Below are 21984 nucleotides of genomic sequence, written 5' to 3'. Positions count from 1 at the left end.
TGTTCTTTGCTCTGAGAGTAGCTGATTGCCTTTACAGAGCTTACTAACACTGGCTGGGAAGAAAGCTGAAGCTGTAGGGCAAAAGAAGTCAATATAAATTTTGAAGCTTATAGCTGAGAACAAGGAAGTATGAAGAAAAACATTTAAATCTCTGTGACCTTTTTTGCTTTTGTTCTGCTTCTCTGCTGCTTCCTTACCAACATGTAGGAGATTTTGGCATGTACAAAAGACAATAAAACTGCTCTTTATATTTCCAGTAATGCAACAAAAGACACTATCATCAGCTAGCTAAACCCCTGAGCTGATTTACACTGAGAAAAAGGTGCTAGTTTAGCCATCCTCAAATTATACTATTCTAAAATGGGGAAATGACACAATCATCCAAAGTAGACAAACAAACATGGAAAGCTAATATGTGGTGACTAAGAAGGATTTGACTTCATTTCTGTGAAGGATAGTGCCCATTTCCATCAAATATCAACAGTGATAGTTTTGGCATGTCAACAAGAAATAAAAATATAGAATAGCTAGTGCGAAATGTAATGCAACTGCATTATAACCGCAATCATGGATTATTAAAAATAAGGCCTAGCAGCAATATTTGAATTGTGAGATAACCAAATATATTGAATGATAGCTGGGCTCCCTCAAGTCTAAGAATTTATTTGAAGGTCATATGAGTAACATATGACAGTAGAGTGCACATCTTTTTACACAAATTTATTTTTGCAAGAAAAGAGAGAGATGGAACCAGAGCGATTTGGGGTGACAGTAGATGCCTAATGTATTGGAAAAATTGCACAAGAACAGTTCATTGGTATAGAAAAAATTTCCTGTCATTCTTTGAAGTCTTTCATCCATGGCATGATCTATTCTGTACTGAAACTTGTTCCAGGCTATTTGCTTTATGAAGAGGAATCCTTGAGAATAGTATTAGGTTTAGACTAGAGTTCAGAAATGTAATCTTTTACACTACTGCTTCCAGAATTATCTAGCATATATAAGGTGTTTGGGGACTTATATTCCAATAAAAGGATTTTTTCCAAGTTCTGATTTAGATCCTGTGAAACTCATTCAGATCGAAGTGCTGTATATCTGAGCCAGCTGCATGGCAACTTCACTTACTGGTTTTCTTCTAACAATGCTAGAGGGGCGATCTAGAGTGCTAAACTGTTTATTCATAGCCCACGTGCCCCTAAGAATCAGAGAAGGTATTTATCCTCATAGCTTTGTGAGGTCCATGCTAGTGTTGTATTTTACAAGCTAGGAATTGCCCGTCAACCTGATCCGGGTGACCTTGCACAGGGCCTAGATGACACAAATTGATCAGACAGCTTTTACTACCCAGCAGTGAGACCAGAAGCTGAAGCAACAGGGCAGGTGCTTCATTCCCCTTTATAGATAGCTATGCTAGTCAGTCTCTCGCAACACCAAACACTTGTTTGGGAGGGGGCTGATGTGTGTTTTTCTTTATCTTTTATTCTAACATAAATACAAATATTGTACTACTTGTAGGAAGATGTGGATTGAAGCCAAGGGCAATGGTATGAAGCAACCTGTGTCCTTTTCTCTTTTTATCTCCCTCTTATCTATTTTTTAGGTCAAAATAAAAACAACAAGGCCTGGAGTTGGGCTGAAAGACCAGTCAAGGATCAGATTCTGGCATGACCTCCTGTGGATTTTAAAAGACTTCTGTTTTAATCAATAACAGAACAAGAAGATGCAGAGGCGGAGGCCTTGGTTTCTGATGAATATGGACACCATTGCACAAGATCCCTTCTCTCTCATCTTGGATTTTCCAAATCCATATACAGAAGATTCAAAAGGAGAAGCAGTGGCACCATCTTCTGGCCACTGTCTAATTTCTTCCATCGTTCTCATCTTGCCTCTGAGTTACAGAATTGGCTCAACCATTTTGGGGCTTCTTTTGTACTCTGTCTGGAGCTGTGTTTTCTCAGTCAATAACTACCCAACATACCGTGATGACCTGGAAAAAGAAGTCAATAGACAGCACATTGTTTGCCCTAAAGGCTTTATAGTACATACTTGCCTTAACCCATCCTAAGTTGCACATCAGAGACATTCTGTGTGGGCTTTCTGAAAATAACTCCTTTAGGCTCAACCATGCTGTTCACTAATTTGGAAACATTTCCAAGGCTGTATCAAATGATAGGCTGCTCCCCAGCAGGATCAGAGTTGGCTGTATAAGAAAACTGCCCAATGTCAGAGGAAAAGATGTTTTATACTCTGAAGCCACAAGAATAAATAAAAATTATTTGTGATGGAAATGGTATCATAGAAGAGTTGGAAAATGCTGGGAAAGGGAATTCTTATTAAACTAATAACTATAAAGGAACAGCAAAAACAGTGCTCCTTAACCCCACTGTTTTTATTTATGCACTATAGGTGCTTTTATAAATGACTCTGTGTCTTTTACTGATGACTGAGATGTCTACATATTTCTATCAACAGAAGCCAACTGAAAATGTATTAACTATGTTTACTCTTTTATAACTAATTCCAGTTGAAAATCCTATGTAAGTGAGCTTTTTTAAAAAAGAAAAACTGCGGCAAACAAAATTTTTCTTTCTGAATTTTGTTCTATTTTTTAGTTGGAGTGGGAGTAGTTGCAATGGTGATATTTTTGAAGATCTTTTTGTGGTATTTGGGGGATTTGTTGTGTGTTAGAATGTGTATCTTATCTTCCTGTATTATTGTGGCTCAAAAGAAAAAACTGTGCTGTTATGTAGTTGGCAAGAAGATGCCTTTGGAAACTTTACTAGTAGGTCAATGTCTTTATGAAATACTATTGACTCCTAGAAACGTCTGTTTGTTCTGAATTTGAGCTGTATATTCAACAACTTCAGTGGCTTTTCATTGGGAAGAAATATTTTGCTCAGGCTTTTTTGAACTTGAATTGCCCTCATTTCTTTATTTACTACTTTCAGATACATCAGCCTCAGGCACTGGTTGGGCAAAGGTTCTTGGCAAAGGCAACTTGCCTACCAGATCTTCTTCAAGCAACTTTTTTGTACACTTGCCCAACACTTTCAGTTCTTTGTGGCCTATAAAATCTATACTCCTCCATAACAATTCTCATTGTCTGTCCTTACATTAATTAGTCTGTTCTAGCCCCCTCACACCACCCTGCTGTTTGATGTCTTTGCATGGATGTAATATGTCACAAAGAAATAAATCTGGGTGACCACAGAACAGATGCTGATTAGAGAAACAAAAATACATATTCCAGTTTAAGTAATATTGGTCCAGCAGTGTGCATGGAAGTGAGCACATCTGTAATAATGGCAACATTCATATTATACAGTGGACAGCACATAAAAAGTCCAAAACTGTAAATCCTCTTACATCAACCACCATACTGTTAAGTATTTGCATCTTTGTACCTACACTAGTGATGGCATGGCATAATCATTAATGATGTCACATCCGTGTAGTTTTTGAAGATGCTTCATTATCTTGCTTCTTTGCTAAATTATCATTTTAGGCCTGGACCAAAAGCCACTGTTTTAATAAACCTGCCACTAACTTAACTGTCACTGAGTTTGGCATGCAAGCAGTGTTGTTAACCTTATTTTTCACATTGGCTGTACTTAACATTACATGTGTGGGGTTCTAATCCAGAATTTTCAACTGCAACAGATGATTGAAGGATCTTGGCCTGTATTTAGGTTTGGAGCGGCTAGACTGGCAGACTGATTGATGCTTCAGTGCTGTTCTAGCCCCATTCAGAATGAACAGGAAAGTATGTTAGAAAATCATTAAATAGAGAGATTTTCAAGTATGGAATTCAGATGTGTTTTAAATGCTGGCCTTTTGACTGTCAATGAGGGATAGTACAGAGCTTTGTGGGAACCAGTATTTGATCTATGTAGTAGTTCACTCTTATGAAAAGAATTCAAAGAAATAAATTATGCCTATTTCTCTTACTCATAAATCATGTATATACATGGGAATGATAATGTCCAGCTATGGCATTTCATCAGTCCATGTTTTTGCTCCTTCTTAAATGACTATATCATTCTGCTACCTCTGCACCCCATGCCTGAACTGATACCCATTAGGAAACAGCTGTCTTATAGCTGCTGCTGCTGCTGCAAAAGATAAAAAAAATCTTTCTAAGAATGTATTATCTTCACCACAAATATCTTGCCCTATCTGTATGTGCAAAAGAGGTTCTAGCCAGTATAGGACAAAGCTGAATGAGAAGAGGGAAGTACTATCCCATATTTCTTATGAGTTTTGTGCCAGTACCAGAGCCGGCCCTAGGTATTTTTCAAGTGTAGGCGAACAGAATTTTGGCGCCCCCCCCCCCAACCAATCACTGAAAAATAAAAGCATTGGATAAGCGAAAATGTTGGATAATAAGGAGGGATTAAGGAAAAGCCTATTAAACATCAAATTACATTAAGATTTTACAAATTAAGCACCAAAACATCATGTTTTACAAGAAATCAACAGAAAAAGCAGTCTCAACTGCACCCCCGTATGTTTTGCGCCCCAAGCTACCGCTTAATTCACCGCATTGTTGGACCGGCTCTGGCCAGTACATAACTGTTTCCAGTGTTGAGAATCTTTATAATCATCCAAAAACCAAGGACTTTCATAAATTGTATGGGACCCTCTTCTGACTTACAGCCAAAGACATTAGACTTGCTTGATCAGGATTACTATAGAGTATCAGTTGCTTTTCTATAGCACAGTAACCCTTCATGGCATGGCTAGCGAGTCTCAAAAAGAAGCATGAGGAAGAGGTAAAAGTAAGGAAGAGAACAAATTCCTTCAATTGAAGGGTTCTTGTGATGACCTAAAGATTAACATGTTTAATTTGGACCAAGCTTTTGTGGACTACACCCTACTTCATCAGATGCATCATGTTCATCTTTAAGATGCCACAAGATTCTTCATTTCCATTGTTTCCAATAGCATATTTTTTACCAATATGTGAATTGCAGATTCCCTCTTTTTAACTTAGGAAGGTATTTTGCAGCTCTCAAGATGTTTTTTTAAAGAAATCAGAGAAGGGGGAATTCTCCCATCCTCAAACCAGGGGGCAGAGGTCATCCAGTCAACACAATTATTATTCTACTTTTCACTCTTTGAATTCCTGGGATTTGCAATTTAGGGAAAAATAGTTATAATGGTCAGGCAGAGAGCTCGAGGGTCTGACCAAACTACAAACCCCAGGATATGAAATGCTGGCAGTTAAAATGGAATAGTAACACTATAGTTGTGTAGTTTGGAAAGACTCCGAGTTAGACAAAAGGAATATGTTTGGGATTACTACAGCCTAAGGTAAGAAAAGAAAATCACTAAAGAACATGACAGCTGTCCTTTAACAAACTTGCATAAAGAGTGAGGGCTTATAATATTGCTGCAATCGAAGGAGGAAAGAAATGCAGGCATCCATTACAGTATCTCCACCCCATTACAAGAGTGTCAGGTAACCATAAAATCAGAGAACACCAAAATACTATGACAAGAATGCAATGTGGATAATGTGGCAACACTGCAGTGTATACAGAAATAATATACATTTCATATTAGGCCTTCGTACTTGATTAGATTGCAGCTAAATCACTACCACCAAAATAATTTCAGGACTGTCAACTACTACAGTGAATAAATTAATGAACACATCTGCTATGGAATGAGTTTTAGAGCACAGTAGTGTGAGAATATCTGAAATACCGTTATTGAATTGTACAGCTGTATCCTCCTCAAAATCCAGTGAAGAATGTTATTTTTCTAGATTGGGCTTTTTTGTTGTTGTTATAAATCCAAATATTCAGAAGGCAAGTGTTAACAATCCAAATGTCTCTTTTTGTTATAGTCATTTGTTAATTCTGAATGTATTTTTTAACAGAAGGTGATTTTTTTTGGACTAACTAGTGTAATTTGCATTTAAAAATAAATGGGAAAATATAGGTTTCCAAGTTTTTCATGACATCCCCCCTGCTCCTGCTGGTGCTGTTTTTCACATGTTTCCAGGATACAGTTCTCAGAAGAGCTAAACTACAAAGAAGAAACAAGCCTATTATATTTACATGAAGCCAATTTTGAGCTGTGCTCTACGCGGATGTGTCAGCACAGAACAGAAATTGCCAGGTCATGACATCATTTTAACTCAGTCATAGGCAACTTGGTATTTTCATTATCTACTGACACTAAAAGGCTTTTTTTTACCAGGTTGACTGTAATAGATTCATTGCCATTTAAAATATGCCCTTTTTATGTTGTTCTCTCATCTGTGAAGTTCAATGTTTGATAGGTTTCCAGTAGCCAATCTCAATGTCTGAGATCCTATTATAGGACTGCTGGAATATAGGAACGCTGTAGGGCAAAGGCAGGCCCTATTTCTGGTTGTTCAATATAAGCTGGACCGCTCCCGGATGCACCCCTGCAATCAATCAGTGGGCAGGGCGGGAGCTGCTTGCCCCTACATCCAATCAGTGGACAGAAATGCAGAACTGAGCCTAAGCACCTCCAGCTACTATCACACAGCTGGGGGAAAGCCATTGTGCAAAGAAGTTTTGGTTACTATTTTGAACAATGCTTTTCAAAGCACTTATATTGGTGTTATTACCCATTTATGGCAGTTTAAATAATCAAGCTGATTCTAAGAGTGCTGCAGTAAGTAGTTCCCTGTTATGGTTGATACTGTGACCTCAAGAGTTCATTTAGTCCAATGACAGGAATAATTTTCATAACATCTGAACCTATGAATAATAGTTAGAATTATGTGAAGGCCAACTGGGGAAAAACTTGTTAAGAACTCATTATATCCTTAGAAAAGTATATAAGTAATCCTAAATTTTTGCAGGAAGAACTCGAAACAGCCACTGATGCTTTCACATGGTTAGCCATGAGCTGTTAACAAGTTAGCAATGCATCCTGATTGATTTCCACACACAACTAACCAAAGAAGTCAAGAAGAATCAACCTGAGTCAAATCAAAGGTAATTTCCTCTTCACCAGGATCAACCAGTTGCCTTCGGACATGAGTACAACTCATTTTCTTGAGTTGGAGGTGCCATTTTGCCTAGAGCAAAAAATAATGTGGCAGCCCTTCATCCCCAATCCGTCTTGGCTGGACAAGTAGCTGAAGCTTCATCTCCTCAGGGAATGAAATAGTATTCTGGGCCTCAAAAGAAGGCAGCTGTATCCAAGCTTACAGGATCAAGACCAGGTCACATACCACACATGTCTGGCCTCACTTCACCACTGTCCCCTGGCATTTGATCCAAGATGGTCTACCTAATAAGACCACATATCTTCCTTCGACACATCACATGCACACACCTCACCTGCTGCTGCCACCACAGTGCAACCAAAGCACCTATGTAAGTATTTAAGGATTTCATTACCTCAGTCAGAAAAAAATCCAGATAATTATACCAATCACTTCAAGTGTCTCTAGTAATCATTATCGGTCTGTATTTTTTAGTCTATGAAATACAACGGTTTTTTCATTTTCCCCTTGCAAAATCACTCTCTCCTTCTCTGCTCTTGGCTGATATTTTGTCAGTGCCAGTTTCTAGTGTGGTCATTTTTCAGAGTTCTGTCCTTGAGGCAGAACAGGGTTATCCCGAAGTGGGATTTCAGAGTGACAAATGGATACATCAGGTTACTTGTGGTGGCAGCTGATAGCATCCATGTCACTGTTGGACTGTGAATCCACTCCAGATGTTAATCTGAGGGTTTTTTGGCTTGGTTTTTGTTAAGCCATCCAATATGTCAAGCAACAGGGGTCAGCACCACGGAGAGCTCTTTTAAACTCTGGTCTAAAATCTGGAATAGATTCATCACCATATAGACCAGCCACCACTGATCTCTTGCACACATGTATATAAATATATGTAAATAACCATTCAGACACCATCTAATTCAAAGTCACCTGTTTCATACACAGTAAGTCAGGTTTGTTTTATACTCTTGGTCAGAGCTTGGAAACATAACTTTTTGGTCTCCCATGCTGGCAGGGCAATTCTGATAATTATGCTTCAAAACAGTAATCTTTTCAAGCTGTGCTATTGACAAACTATGTAAGGCAATTATGTTTATCCTGAGAATTATTTCTATTCCTTTTTAAACAAGCTACTGACAAATAAACATAGCATAACAGCTAAAACACAGAACTATGATATGTGTGTGTTACAGAGCTAATGCATGCCCTGGGTGCTTTATGTACTTTGCAGCTCTGATGCATATTGGGGATCACAGTGCATCACTCCAATCTCATTGTACATCCATCCTTTTGCAGGCTCTGTTAGATAGTTAAGTAATAGCAGCTCTCTACTGGACATGGATGATGCTCATCTTCATTTTAATTGCCATGACTATGGAATCACAAGTTGCAGTTTTATAAGATCTTTAGCTTTCTCTACCAAAGAGTGCTGGTGCATCACCAAACTACAACTCCCAAGATTCCACAGCCTTGAGTCATGACAAAGTGATGTCAAGCTGCATTAATGCACCCTTATTAACAAACTTACGTTATCACACGAGGACTTTAAAGCAGGCAGCCCTGCATTTCTGTCGCCTGCAGAATTCTGGGAAATGTAGTTTAGGGTGGGGCCTTTTGAATTCTCAGTTACAGAGGTTCTTGCCTTCACAAACTACATTTCCCAGAATTCTGCAGATGGCAGAAATGTGGAGCTGCCCACTTTAAAGCCCTGGTGTGAAAACATTATCAAGCGATAACACAAATTTGTAATTGGGATGAACTGCAAGCAAACATTCCCATACATAATCATTACCCTAAAGAACTGTGTATATGTGGGGCTTTTGAGACTCTAAGGAAAATTCTTGAAAGATGTATTGTGATGACTGAAACCATAAAATTTGAGTCAGCATGTACACTCTGTAGAAATTATCGACATCATAGTATTTGGAGCATATGCACTCAAATGAACAAAAGGAAAAGAAAATTATGTAATTGAAATAGAATTATTGTTGTTGTTGTTGTTGTTGATATTAGTATTTGCCCACCTTCATAGTACGGTAGCCTTCAAGTAAGAAGAAAAGCATTCACATGAAAGGACCAAGTTAGTGTCTCTGAACATATGGGAACATATGGTTTACATTTGAAAATATATTACTGTCCTAAAACGTCCAACATATCCATACGAGATCTCACTGCTAGATCTGAAGCTCCTGTTTTTAAATTCTCCCAAAGGCTTTAATAATTTAATTTAAATGATATAAAATTATTCCAAATATTAACCTCTAAAATGAAGCCGATCTCCAGCATAAGTATTCCCACTGGCAAAATACCGTATTCAAGAAACAGAAATGAATCTCAATGAAAAATGTATAGTTTAATGCACTATGGAATTTGTCAGTGACAATGAAGCAACCAAAACAGATTGGCTAAACTGGTTTGATATCTTGAAATTTTACAACTAACTTATTCCTCCACAACCTGTGATCCTGCTGCATTCTTGTCATATGCCATGATAACGTGGCTCAATAAACCATGTTTTGCCATTGTAGAAGGCTGCAAAGATAGGCTACATCGCTGGTGGACCATCCAGCAATACAGAGCATTTCTAAAGCAGGCCTCAGGAAGGACTGTTAGTAATAGTAGTTATTATTATTACCATTATTATTGTAAAAGGAGTGGGAGAATGCTTGTGCTTCATCCTTTCCTTCACCCTCTACCAATGGAAAACATCTCAATCAGGATATTTATATGGGCTTGTGGGTGGGACTGGAGGAAGTAAAGTAGAGGCTTGAATCCAGTCTAAATCCAGTCTCCTGTGCTCCTCTCAACTTTCATCACAGGGCTCCATCCCTACTTTTCTTCCTTCTATATTCACACTCAGGGAATATTTTAAATTTTTCACAACTATGGGCAGATTTTTTTTAGCATGAGTCACAGATCCAACTTGGGGAAAACATAATACAGATTAGACCTAACTGGGGATCCTATATGGCACCCTGGGATATGGACAACTTGAGTCATTCCCAGCTTGAAGGCAGATGGTCCACCTAACCCCAGGTGTCAAGGGAACATTGCAATGACTTACACCCATAACTATCCTTCCAAAGATATACATAGCAGGTGGACTTGATGACGTGGTTTCCTAATCCAGTAGGTGGGCTGGGTAATTGGATTCCATTCACTGGCTGATGCTTGAATCCAGGCCCATGATAGAGCCAAGCCTCTAAAGGTTTCAGGGTTGTTGTATGTCTTTCGGGCTGTGTGGCCATGTTCCAGAAGTATTCTCTCCTGACGTTTCGCCCACATCTATGGCAGGCATCCTCAGAGGTTGTGAGGTATGGATAAACTAGGCAAGGAAAGGAAAAAAATATATATCTGTGGAGAGTCCAGGGTGTGACAAGAGTCCTTTGTCAGTTGGAAGCCAGCATTAATGTTTCAGTTAATCACCCTAATTAGCATTGGAAAGGTTTGTCTCTTGCCTGGGGGGCATCCTTTGTTCAGTCATTAGCCGTCCTTGGGGCTCTTCTGCCCTCAGAATGTTGCTTCCCATCTACTGTTTTGATTTTAGAGTTTTTTTAATACTGGTAGCCAGATTTTGTTCATTTTCATGGTTTCCTCCTTTCTGTTAAAGTTGTCCACATGCTTGTGGATTTCAATGACTTCTCTGTGTAGTTTGACATGATAGTTGTTGGAGTGGTCCAGCATTTCTGTGTTCTCAAATAATATACTGTGTCCAGGTTGGTTAATCAAGTGCTCTGCTATGGCTGATTTCTCTGGTTGAATTAGTCTGCAGTGCCTTTCATGTTCTTTGACTCGTGTTTGGGCGCTGCCTCTAAAGCTATAACCAATAAAGACTAGTAGACTCTTTATCCCAGCAAATGTGGTTTGTGTTATTCTTGTAAAGTAGAGCCTTAATCAGCCCCCTGGTGGCGCAATGCCAAGCTGCTGAACTTGCTGACCGAAAGGACGGCAGTTCGAATCTGGAGAGTGGGGTGAGCTCCCGTTGTTAGGCCCAGCTTCTGCCAACCCAGCAATTTGAAAACATGCAAATTGGTACCGCCTTGGTGGGAAGGCGTTCCAAGCAGTCATGCTGGCCACATGACCTTGGAGGTGTCCACTGACAATGCTGGCTCTTTGACTTAGAAATGGAGATGAGTACCAAAGCCCAGAGTCGGACACGACTAGATTTAATGCCAGGGGAAACCTTTAACTTTACTTAATCACCACTGAACCCACAAAAGAAATGCTGCAAAGAGAGAAGAAATTAAAAAAAGGACCTAGATCCAGGGGAAGGTGTATTGAGGATTGATAAAGAGATATGGCAGATGAAAGGGTGCTGGAAATGAAGAAAGTCGTCACCCTGATATCTACTTTTCTCTGTACAGAAATTCAGGAGAGAGAACAAAGAAACATTTGACCACGTGAGCCCTTTCCATCTTCATTCTGAAGACATACTGATCAACCAAAAGTTTATCATTTTAATAATAGCTAGGTCTTCCTGAGAAGCCATAATGAAACATTGATATAGAAAAGAAGGCAGTGAAGGTCAGGTAATTTCCAAAGCCAATATAAATGGAACAACAGAATAGAATAGAATGGATAGTGGGAAAATATCGCTCAGACTAGATCTGGCTTGTTGGGTAAGCCATTCTCTGAGCAAAAAAAATAACAGATCAAGCTTTTCCCATTACTGCATCTCCATATAAAGGAAGCTGTTTCTTGCTAAATTGCAACCTCTTAGGTGCCAGAAATAAGTTGGTAGCCTGACTTTATACCTCTAGCCCTGGGATGCATTTTCTGTCAGCTTACTTCAAAATCCTAGACTTTTTTTTAAGGGATTGATATTGACAAAAGTGTTATATCAGTTAAGTAATTGAATCCAGTATGAATAAAATTACCCACATGTGTACTCTTACATAAATATATTCCATACTTCATTTTACACTGATGTGCTTTTATACTTGAAACTCTGATAAAGCTCACACACCAAAAAGTCTGCAAATTGATGCTGTCACCAAAAGATGATGGACTGATTCAATTAACCAGAGCGTAGTTTGAAATGTTCTGCTGGGAATTTCTTACTAAAGCCATATACTCCTTAGGCTCTCTTTAAGGGCTTGCATTCTGTCATTCTTCTTCATTATTCTTGTAGTTTCATTCATAAATACTTGGGATAATATTATCTTTTTAAAGGACAGCACAAAATGAGAAAAAATGCTCATAGTTAATAATTTGTCATTGTGCCTAGAACATATAATTCATTTTTTTATCTTGCATTTATATTTTTAAAAATATTGGCTGGCATTCTGCATTTCAGTTACAGATTTGTAACCTAGAATTATGGATTTGTAAGAGCTATGCAAATTTTCACAGTTACCATGATCACAAAAGCTCTCTGACACCCACCTGAAACTGCAGGGAGTCACTCTGAGCTATGCAGCATGGTTAAGTGGAATACTTCAGGATGATGTGGCCAGACCCTCCCGTCCCCAAGCACTGATATGAAAAGGAGAAGCAATCCATACACCAGATATCTGTCACTTGAAGTGGGTCCTTTGAATTTCAACCTAGGTTCAACAAGGCATAAGGTTCATCAACTGAAGTTTAATTTCATTATTAATATATTCAGCGAGTTCAGGAAAATTCAAAGAACTATAAATGATGCATCAAATCACTTATATTAAAGCCTGGTCTATGAAGACATTTTGGTATTGAAATTTATAACTTTTAACAACATTTTAAAATATTTAGATTCACAAATGTATTTAAATACAAACTTAGGTATTTAACTACATCATAAGTAATTACTTAGCGTATTTATTGTTCTTTTATTTAGTGGCAAAATATCAGATTACTAAAATAGAGTCAAGTCCATGGACAGAAAACTTACAAAGGACAAATAGCACTGAAGCGAGTAGACCAGAGGAGTAGAATTCAGAGAATACAAAATTGGTATCAAGAATTCATCTGGGAATTTAATCAATTTATCATAAATCTAGAAATGTGGACTGGAATCCTATTGGATCATGACTGCACTCGTGACTGCTCCATTTCCCCAATCCCTACATATGCCCTAGTTTAGGAGAGCACAGACACCATAAAAATCCTGCACATCCCATTTTTACTGGGCAACAGCCACTGCAATCACCAGATGTTTGTTCCCATTGATCAGATTACATGCATACCCTCATGTGAGGGATCTTTGATGTGAGAGGATTAGAACAGGATCCTCTTTCTGTCTGTCATGATGGAGAAAACTTTCCAAAGGAGTGGAAACATTAGTCAGTTGCTTCCCAAGCGACAGGGGAACAAACACTCATTGATTGCAGTGGCTGCTGATTGGGAATCAGGCCAGGATTCAATACATAGCTATGAAAATATGGTATGATGATGATGATGATGATTATTATTATTATTATGGGGAAAGGCGGGGTATAAATTTCATAAATAAATTAAATAAATAAATGATTTCTTACTTGTTTCTCCCCAAGGAGATCAATATAGTATGTAGAGGATTCTGGCCATTTATATAAGAGGACTTGATGATGATTCAAGTTTATGTTGTATTTATGATAAAGCATGTGATTAGACAAACATTTATCTGGCTTCCAAAGGAAAACATGTCCTTTTGCCATTTCTTTGGCAAAGCAGCAGGTGCCCAATGGGGATGTGAAGCAAAACAATGAATCCTTAACCTATCTCTGTGGATGTGGGGATGAGACAATTTGAAGCATACCATGGGCAGGCAGGAGTTAGGTTGCTGGATCAAGATTTTCCCAGGCTCTGAGACTTCTGTGCCAAATCTTGAGATCTAGGGACCCCCCACCCCACCCACACACACACACACACACACACACACACACCAAGATGTCACAGGAAGGGGGACCTGGTTATCTTGTTAAGTATGACAAATTAAGCATCAGTCAAGTCAAACAGAGTATGGCATTTGTTTTGTTTTTTTTAAAAAAAACCAACATCAAGTCTATCAAAGTCTAACACATACAAATAAACAAACATATTTTTTAAGGCAATGCACTCATCCTGAAAAATTTCCCTCTGAAAACCAGAAAAGATAGCCATCAGACTCAATGCCAGATCCTAAGATTTCATACCCGTAGACAGTAGAGAAGGTTGAAACATGTACGCACACACACACATTGTAATGTTCAGCTATTTTTCTTCCACCTGTACTCCAAGACTAATGCTAATCCTTGAATGTTATCTTTTCCTTTATTAATTGTCATCAATATATGTATATATTGTAAAGAATACAAGGTAAGCAAGTTGACAGCTACATTGTCAAGAAAGTAACTTTTCCTTTTCCCCAATGCTATAATCCATTGCAAGTTGACAGGATCTATTACAGCTCTGTGTGAAAATGTAAAAATATATTTCTGATCTATCTGGAGGGGCACAGATGGGAAACATGACATGGACCAGCAGCTATCTAGTTGGAGGCACATTCACATCAAGATAATAATGCAATTGCAGATTTTTTTTTTTGACATATTTAGAGCAAGTGAAGGGTTCAGACAATGAGAAAAGAAACTGTGCTCAATTCATTGAAGTTATTTCCCCTGGAAATGGAGGATAAAACATATCTCTCATCCTATATGATAGGGAAAATGTAATAATGTCACAATTAGACCACTGAGGAAATTCAAACCATTCCCAATATCTTCTGCTTAAAAAAAAGACTCACTAGGATAGGAATATTTCTAATCCTGGAACAAATGTTTAGGTACCTATTGTAATGTAGGACTTGTAGAGGACTAGTCTGCTCAATGAGTTTGGTGAGGTCTTATGGACAACAGGAATGTCATTTCAGGCACTTGGTTATCTGCAAGAGGGCCTTAGACTCACATAAAGTGCTGTGTTTTAGCCGTGTATTGGTTACAACTTCCATCAACTCCCACCACGGATGATGAGAGTTGTTACTTGTTGAATACAGGATTGAGGCTAGAACCATCTTCAAGTAAAATTCTTCCATTCTGTCCTGATAGCATTTTGATAGTTTGAGATAGAGCAATTTTCAAGTCCTGCCACCAGCTAAGTAAGAGAAATAATAATAACTTTCTTTATAACCATCCTCTCTCCCCAAAGGGACTCAGGGTGGATGGCAAAGACAAAAACCCAGTAGAAATAAGGAGCAGTAAAAACAATTAAAACAAGCAATTAAAAATTCACAAATAACACAAATAATGAATGAATCAGGGTAAAGACGCATGTGATGTGATGACAATTCCCCATCATAAAATATGCCTATATGTGTTGCAAAGAAAATGGATCTTGGCACAGGGCTAGCAGGTTTCCATCCAATTTAAGATCTTTCTCAACCAGTATTTAAAAATGGCTTGCTTCTAGGGAATGTGAATTATTGTTTGTAATTAATGAAAGATTGAAACAAATGGGTCACATTCAGTTCCATTTTAATCTATAACTCCATAAATGTTATCTAGAACTAATACAAATAAATTGGGTTCATTTTCACCACTCTATTTATACCTTTTCATCAGTCAATGTACAGCTTAAAATTACATTGTTCTTTAAAATGTGCATCTTTGTTTAAATAAGAGCTTGAACTTTTCAATGTCTCCTTCTCAAAAAGAAATGTGTGAGTCACTAAATTGTTTCTATGGTCCTTTCTCTCAGATCAGACAAGAAAGAACCTGGAGAGGCATAGGAGAAATGTGTCTGATTCTAGTATTTGTCTCATAATGAATGAAAAATGGAAACAAATTGTCGCATATGGTTCAGTTTTCATCTGTAAGTGGTTCTAAATGGGTATAAAGAGGGTTCATCTGCTTAGCTCCAGTCTTACCATTTCTTTAGTTGTACCAGTCTCCATTGAGCCAATTTCAACAGCTGTTTACTGGTGGAAGCCACTTGTTTCTCTCAGATTCTCTTGCTCAAGGTCTTGCATCCCCAGATGCCACTGGTCTATAATTTCCATCGTCTCTGACAATGCCCAGGCTGGCTAGATATTACAGGGGCACAATCAAAAACCTAAATTTGGGGGTTACTACTCCAAATCAGGGGAGAATAGACTATGTCTCTCCAGATGTTGTTTGGACTCCAGCTCCCACATGGCCTAATTCAGTGGTTCTCTACCTGTGGGTCCCCAGATGTTATAGCCTTCAACTCCCAGAAATCCTAACAGCTGGTAAACTGGCTGGGATTTCTGGGAATTATAGGCCAAAACACCTGGAGACCTACAGGTTGAGAACCACTGGCCTAACTGGTGTGGTAGTTCAATGGCTTCAGGAGGGCTACAGGTTGTCATTCCTTCTGAAGATGGCTTGCTTTTTCAACATTTTAGGGATTGGGTGGGAAATGGCAGCTGCCGCACAAAAATGGCCTCCATTGAGTTGAAATAAAATTAGAAAAAATAAAGAAAAGTAAGTAATGATATGAAGGAAAGTTTAATTGAATGCACAAAGAAAGATGTGATTTTTTAAACATATGAGTAATGAAATAAATGAGGTCTTCAATAATGGAGATGAATGCAATTATGAATTGGGGGAGCTTGGCTAGTCTTCATTGCTTCTCTTTACTCCTTGACTGGTGTCAGCAGAGTTAATTGAAAAAGCTGCAAAATGTTAATCGGCTTCACTTGAAATTCTGTATTTGCAGACTTTCATGGCATCCTTAGCGGTGATGACTATGTATCAGAGCAGGCCTGTAGATGGGGGGGGGGGTGTTAGGGGTTACCCCCCCCCCCCTTAAAAATTTTCAGGTTAAAAAAAAACCTGGTTTACTCATGAATTTTAACTGGTTAACCAAATCCCCATGCTATTTCTATGAGATGCAAAAAATTAAGAGTCCCTCCAGGCACTCTCTCAAGCAGATATTGACAGATCTGTAGCTGGGGGGGGGGGGGGGGTTAGAGGTTCAACCCCCCTGAAATTTTCTAACCTCCCCCCCCCCATTTTTTCTGGCTACGGCCCTGTATCAGAGGAATTCCAACTTGCCTTCATTGGCAAGTTCTTCTGTTTTAACCTGTAAATTGATGCATAAACAGTTTTATAGAAAAGCACAAGGACCTAATTTTTGTCCCACAAAAGAGAACTGAGTCCTCAGAAGGCTTCTAAATCTTCCTACCACTTGAGAGGAAAGCAACTTCACTACAGAAGCGATGGCAACTAAGATTAATGGGATGAGAAGATAAAGAAAAAAGCATATACAACAAATGATAAAAATGTGATCTAGCATTTTAGATAGTGTATATAACAATAACTATTAATTTCTACAGACATAGCAGGCTTGCACTCTTGTAGCTATCTTCCTATAACTATAACCAGTTATATACCTTTAAAATATTATTGCTAAAATGTTCAGTTCTTATTGTTCACAGGCATCCAGCTCACAAATCCTGCAAATCTCCAAAATACAGTTGGTCAATATTCTCCCATATAATATATCACTTAGTTTCTCCTGCTTCACCAGTAGTATTCCAATTGTGTTGTGGAGCAAGAGCAACGATCAGCTACAAGAGTGCTCAGTGATGGAAAAAGACAGAAATACCATCTGTAGGAGACTGGGCAGTGAAAACGTGAGAGTTAATAGAAACAGACAAGCTAACTTTGTTGAAAGATAAATCACTAGACACGTTCTTAGAATGGAAACCTTTCTATCAAGATATATCTGAGGAAGAGAAAAAGATTTTATGTGCAGATTTGGAGATAAAAACTGTTGGGATATTCATTTGTTAGTGTAAAAGCAAGCAGAAATAAACATTTTGTGGGATATAAGGCAGCAGAAAGAAATTTTAAACTATAGAGAAACCAACAAAAGAGAAGCAGGAAAGTCTTCTTTAAATTAATTTATATATGTTTGTATTTTAGATTTACTTAGAGATTTGTGTTGGTGAGAAATTGTGTAGGTAATTGTGTTAATGTTAATGTTATTCAAGTATTTTTATATGACATTAAAACTTGAATTTTAAAAACTGGGGGAAAGAATACCCACATTGGGTTGTTGTATGTTTTCAAGGCTGTATGGCCATGTTCTAGAAGTATTCTCTCCTGACGTTTTGCCCACATCTATGGCAGGCATCCTCAGAGGTTGTGAGGTATGGAGAAACTAAGCAAGAAACTGTGGGAAGTCCAGGGTGAGGGAAGAACTCTTGTCAGTTGGAGGCCAGCGTAAATGTTGCAGATAATCACCCTAATTTGCATTGAATGGCTACATCTACTGGCTACTTTCTGCCTGGGGGCATTCTTTGTTAACTGCCCCTAGTTCCCATGTCTCAGAGTGTTGCTTCTTATTTACTGTTCTGATTTTTGATTTTTTTTAATACTGGTAGCCAGATTTTGTTCATTTTCATGGTTTCCTCCTTTCTGTTGAAGTTGTCCACATGCTTGTGGATTTCAATGGCTTCTCTGTGTAGTCTGACATGATAGTTGTTAGAGTGGTCAAGCATTTCTGTGTTCTCAAATAATATCCTGTGTCCAGGTTGATTCATCAGGTGTTCTGCTATGGCTGATTTCTCTGGTTGAGTTAGTTTGCAGTGCCTTTCGTGTTCTTTGACTCGTGTTTGGGCGCTGTGTTTGATGGTCCCTATGTAGACTTGTCCACAGCTGCATGGTATATGGTAGACTCCTGCAGAGGTGAGAGGATCGCTCTTGTCCTTCGCTGACCGTAGCATTTGTTGGATTTTCTTTGTGGGTCTGTAGAAGGTTTGTAGGTTGTGCTTCTTCATCAGTTTGCCTATGTGCTCACCAAAACAATGCCCACATTGTTTGGGTGAGTGACTCTTCTAAGCATCAAGGAAAGTTTTTAGCTTTCTTTTCATGAGGAAACTTGAAAGCATTCATAATTATTCCTTACCAAAGAGGAATAGCCACATAATCTAAAAACGTTAACCAATTTTAATGTTAGTTTTTACCCGAGGCAGGACTTCTATACTTGCATCCTAGATTGATGCCCAGTTACCATATGAAATCACTCACCTTTTATCTGTTGCTGAAGCTAAGGGTTTTGCTGATGCCCTGTGTAAATTCAGGTTTGTGGTGTCCCTTGTTACATAGTACAACAACCTTTAGGTCAGCCTTACAGATGTGAGCCACAGTGGTGAATCGATTAAACCCTTGTGCCGCTGAACTGCTGACCTGAAGGTTGGGTTGCCAGTTCAAATCTGCAAGATGGGGTGAGTTTCCGTCTGTCAGCTCTAGCTTGTGGGGATATGAGAGAAACCTCTCAGCAGGATGGTAACACATCCAGGTGTCCCCTGGGCAATATATCTGTAGATGGTCAATTCTCTCACACCAGAAGCGACTTGCTCAAGTTGCTTCTCACACAATTTTTAAAAACCTTAGAGACAAGCTCCTACAAGATAAGATAGCTCATTTAAATCCAACTTACAAGCCAATTGCAATTGACCAAAGGTAATTTTGTGGGCTGTAGGTAAGAGCCTGGTTTTCAACAAGTTTTGAAAACTGCTACTGAGATTGTGGAGTTCCAAAGTATTATCAAACTTTGAGACACAAGTTGAAAAATTGAAAAATGGCCATTTACAAATGTGGCCCAAGAATAGGCACTGCAAGATCTAAAGAAAAAATTCAAATTAGATTTCTACTATGCTGTTTTAGACACGGACATACAATCTGTTGAAGAAAGAGTCTAATAGCTACAACAACATAATTCCCTTTTTTGGCTTCTTGTATGATATATACAACACTAACAAAAATGAGCTGAAGATATACTTAAGGCCTCCAAGATTTGGAAAAATCATTGCTGCACAAAGGAAACAAAAGATATTAGCACGAATCCACTGAGGCAGCTACAGATGTTTACCCACCTGAGTTTTAGAGCTAAAATGTGTCTCCCAGAGCAGTTCCCCAGTCTCCACTTACCAGCCAACAACAGAGCATGATTTCTATGTATTTCCTAAATTTGTGAATACAAATCAGCCATGAATTTGTCACTCTAGATTACACATACATAACTGCCTCCATAAATTCCGGTCACTGATGCCAAAATTTTGTGTTGCAAATTTATAATGATAGCTCAGACTTCATGTCATTCCATGCCATCACAAGGAATAATTATCTTGATATGGTATGACCCCCATACCAAGGGATTCATTCCCAGGATAGTTGCAGCAGTTAGGAAAAATCATAGATAATAGCAAACTCTACTGAATGAACAACCTTTGATGGAAACCTACCATAGAATCATTCTGAATGACTCAGAAAATGCCGAAAAAATGCATAGAAAAGACAAGTTTTGTCAGATGTGGTACTGCTCCCAAAGATAAGAGGTACCAGTCCCACAGATAAGGGGATTGTACAACAAAAACTCCTTGATAATGAGCTTAATGTTTGGGTTGCTTTCAGAATCGTTCTTGCACTTCAAATGATGGCAAGTGGTGACCAGAAATTCTCAAAGCTCAAACTTTCATGTGCTCAACAATGTTGCAAAAGAGAGTGGTTAGCCTGGCAGTTATATCACCTGAACATACACAACATTAGAACTTAACTTGAATGAATTAGGAAAAGGCATGGAAAGTGAGGCGCTGATGTGCCAATAATTGAAACTTTTAATGTACTTAAATTTTAACATCACAGTTCACAAGATTGTTTGTGTGCTAAAACATTTTATTTTGTTTTGGAGAAAGATAATCAACAATTGTTGTTTACTTGTTCTTGCAATTTAAAATCATGTTTGTTTTGCGCTCTTCATTTTTTTCTATCAAATATCTGTTGCTGAAAATTAAAGTTAGTAGAGTTTTCTTCGGGCAATGTGCAAGTAGTTAGCCTTGCCTAGGGCACAAAATAGCCTGGCACCAGCACTGGACTCAGATAAGATCTGTCCGCATATTGCAATGGCGTCTGTTCTGACTGGCTAGTCATGTGACACCATTAAAACTAACCATTTATAATAGCCTAACATTGTGGATATACACCTGAGTGAGGTGAACTGTAGTACAGTACAGTCTCACTTATCCAACGTAAACGGGCCAGCTGAATGTTGGATAAGCGAATATGTTGGATAATAAGGAGAGATTAAGGAAAAGCCTATTAAACATCAAATTAGGTTATGATTTCACAAATTAAGCACCAAAACATCATGTTATACAACAAATTTGACAGAAAAAGTAGTTCAATACACAGTAATGCTATGTAGTAATTACTACATTTACGAATTTAGCACCAAAATATCACAATATATTGAAAACATTGACTACAAAAATGCGTTGGATAATCCAGAATGTTGGATAAGCGAGTGTTGGATAAGTGAGACTCTACTGTATGTGAAAAGTCATGCTGTAATAAATCTGTTAGTTTTATAGGAGACACTCTTTGTTATTTTACTGTGGCATACCAACACAACTTGCTCTTTAAACACCTGATTGGCAATGGCTCTTTATTAAGTGGCCAGTCACCCACATCATCTTGTGTTGAGGCAAAGAATGAATCATGGTCAATGAAGCTTTCCTCTTTATCATCAGTTTTGAAAATAAGTATAGAGCTTCCCAGCAACCGGTATTTTTTTTAAGCTATTCACCAAGGCCCACCGATGTCCCAGAAGTCTAGTAGTCTTGGGTAAGATGGATGAAAATTAGGTTTATAGATCTGCAATCATTACAAGATTGTACTGAAAGAACTGTCTGCCCATCCAGAAAGCCAAAGAAATTCTGAATAACATGCCACCACCACTACTTTTACTGCCTTTTAGATGCTTTTAGATACTCACATACCTAGTTGCCCACAATTTCTTTCATTTGATAAGTAGAGTCTCCTAAATAAAGGCTGAGATCCAGTATCAGGCAAACAAAGCATAAGACTCTACCTGTAATGATTCATATCTACATGTCACGGGTTGGATGGGGAGCAAGGAGCTATCATCTATCCCTTTGCACTCCATCTATCACCTCTGTCCACCCACAGCTATCAAGCCCAGGAAACAAAAGAAGGGAAACAGCACTTGCCTCACAGAGTTGCACCATCCTATCCCTATATCAGTTAAGTTGCTTCCCCTTTCTCTTCCCATCCACTGGTAAAAAACAGTGACTCCTT

At 38.4% G+C, this 21984-nt stretch overlaps 1 protein-coding gene across 5 annotated transcripts in view; it reads left to right on the top strand.

Annotated features, from left to right (window-relative positions):
• Positions 1 to 5945, top strand: part of nkain2 (sodium/potassium transporting ATPase interacting 2) — a 710044-nt gene extending 704099 nt beyond the window's left edge. For all 5 annotated transcript variants that reach the window (XR_010005670.1, XM_062979162.1, XM_062979126.1 and 2 more), the window contains one exon: positions 1601 to 5945. Coding sequence is in view for 4 of the 5 variants with exons in the window: in XM_062979162.1 (XP_062835232.1) it covers positions 1601 to 1610 (10 nt within the window). In the remaining variant the exon portion in view is untranslated. The remainder of the gene's footprint in view (positions 1 to 1600) is intronic.
• Positions 5946 to 21984: the final 16039 nt, after the last annotated feature.

The sequence above is a fragment of the Anolis carolinensis genome, chromosome 1, assembly GCF_035594765.1.
Source record: "Anolis carolinensis isolate JA03-04 chromosome 1, rAnoCar3.1.pri, whole genome shotgun sequence".
Classification (NCBI taxonomy): Eukaryota; Metazoa; Chordata; class Lepidosauria; order Squamata; family Dactyloidae; genus Anolis; species Anolis carolinensis.
The sequence above is the reverse complement of the archived record's forward strand: the minus strand, read 5'-3'. Positions and strand labels throughout refer to the sequence as shown.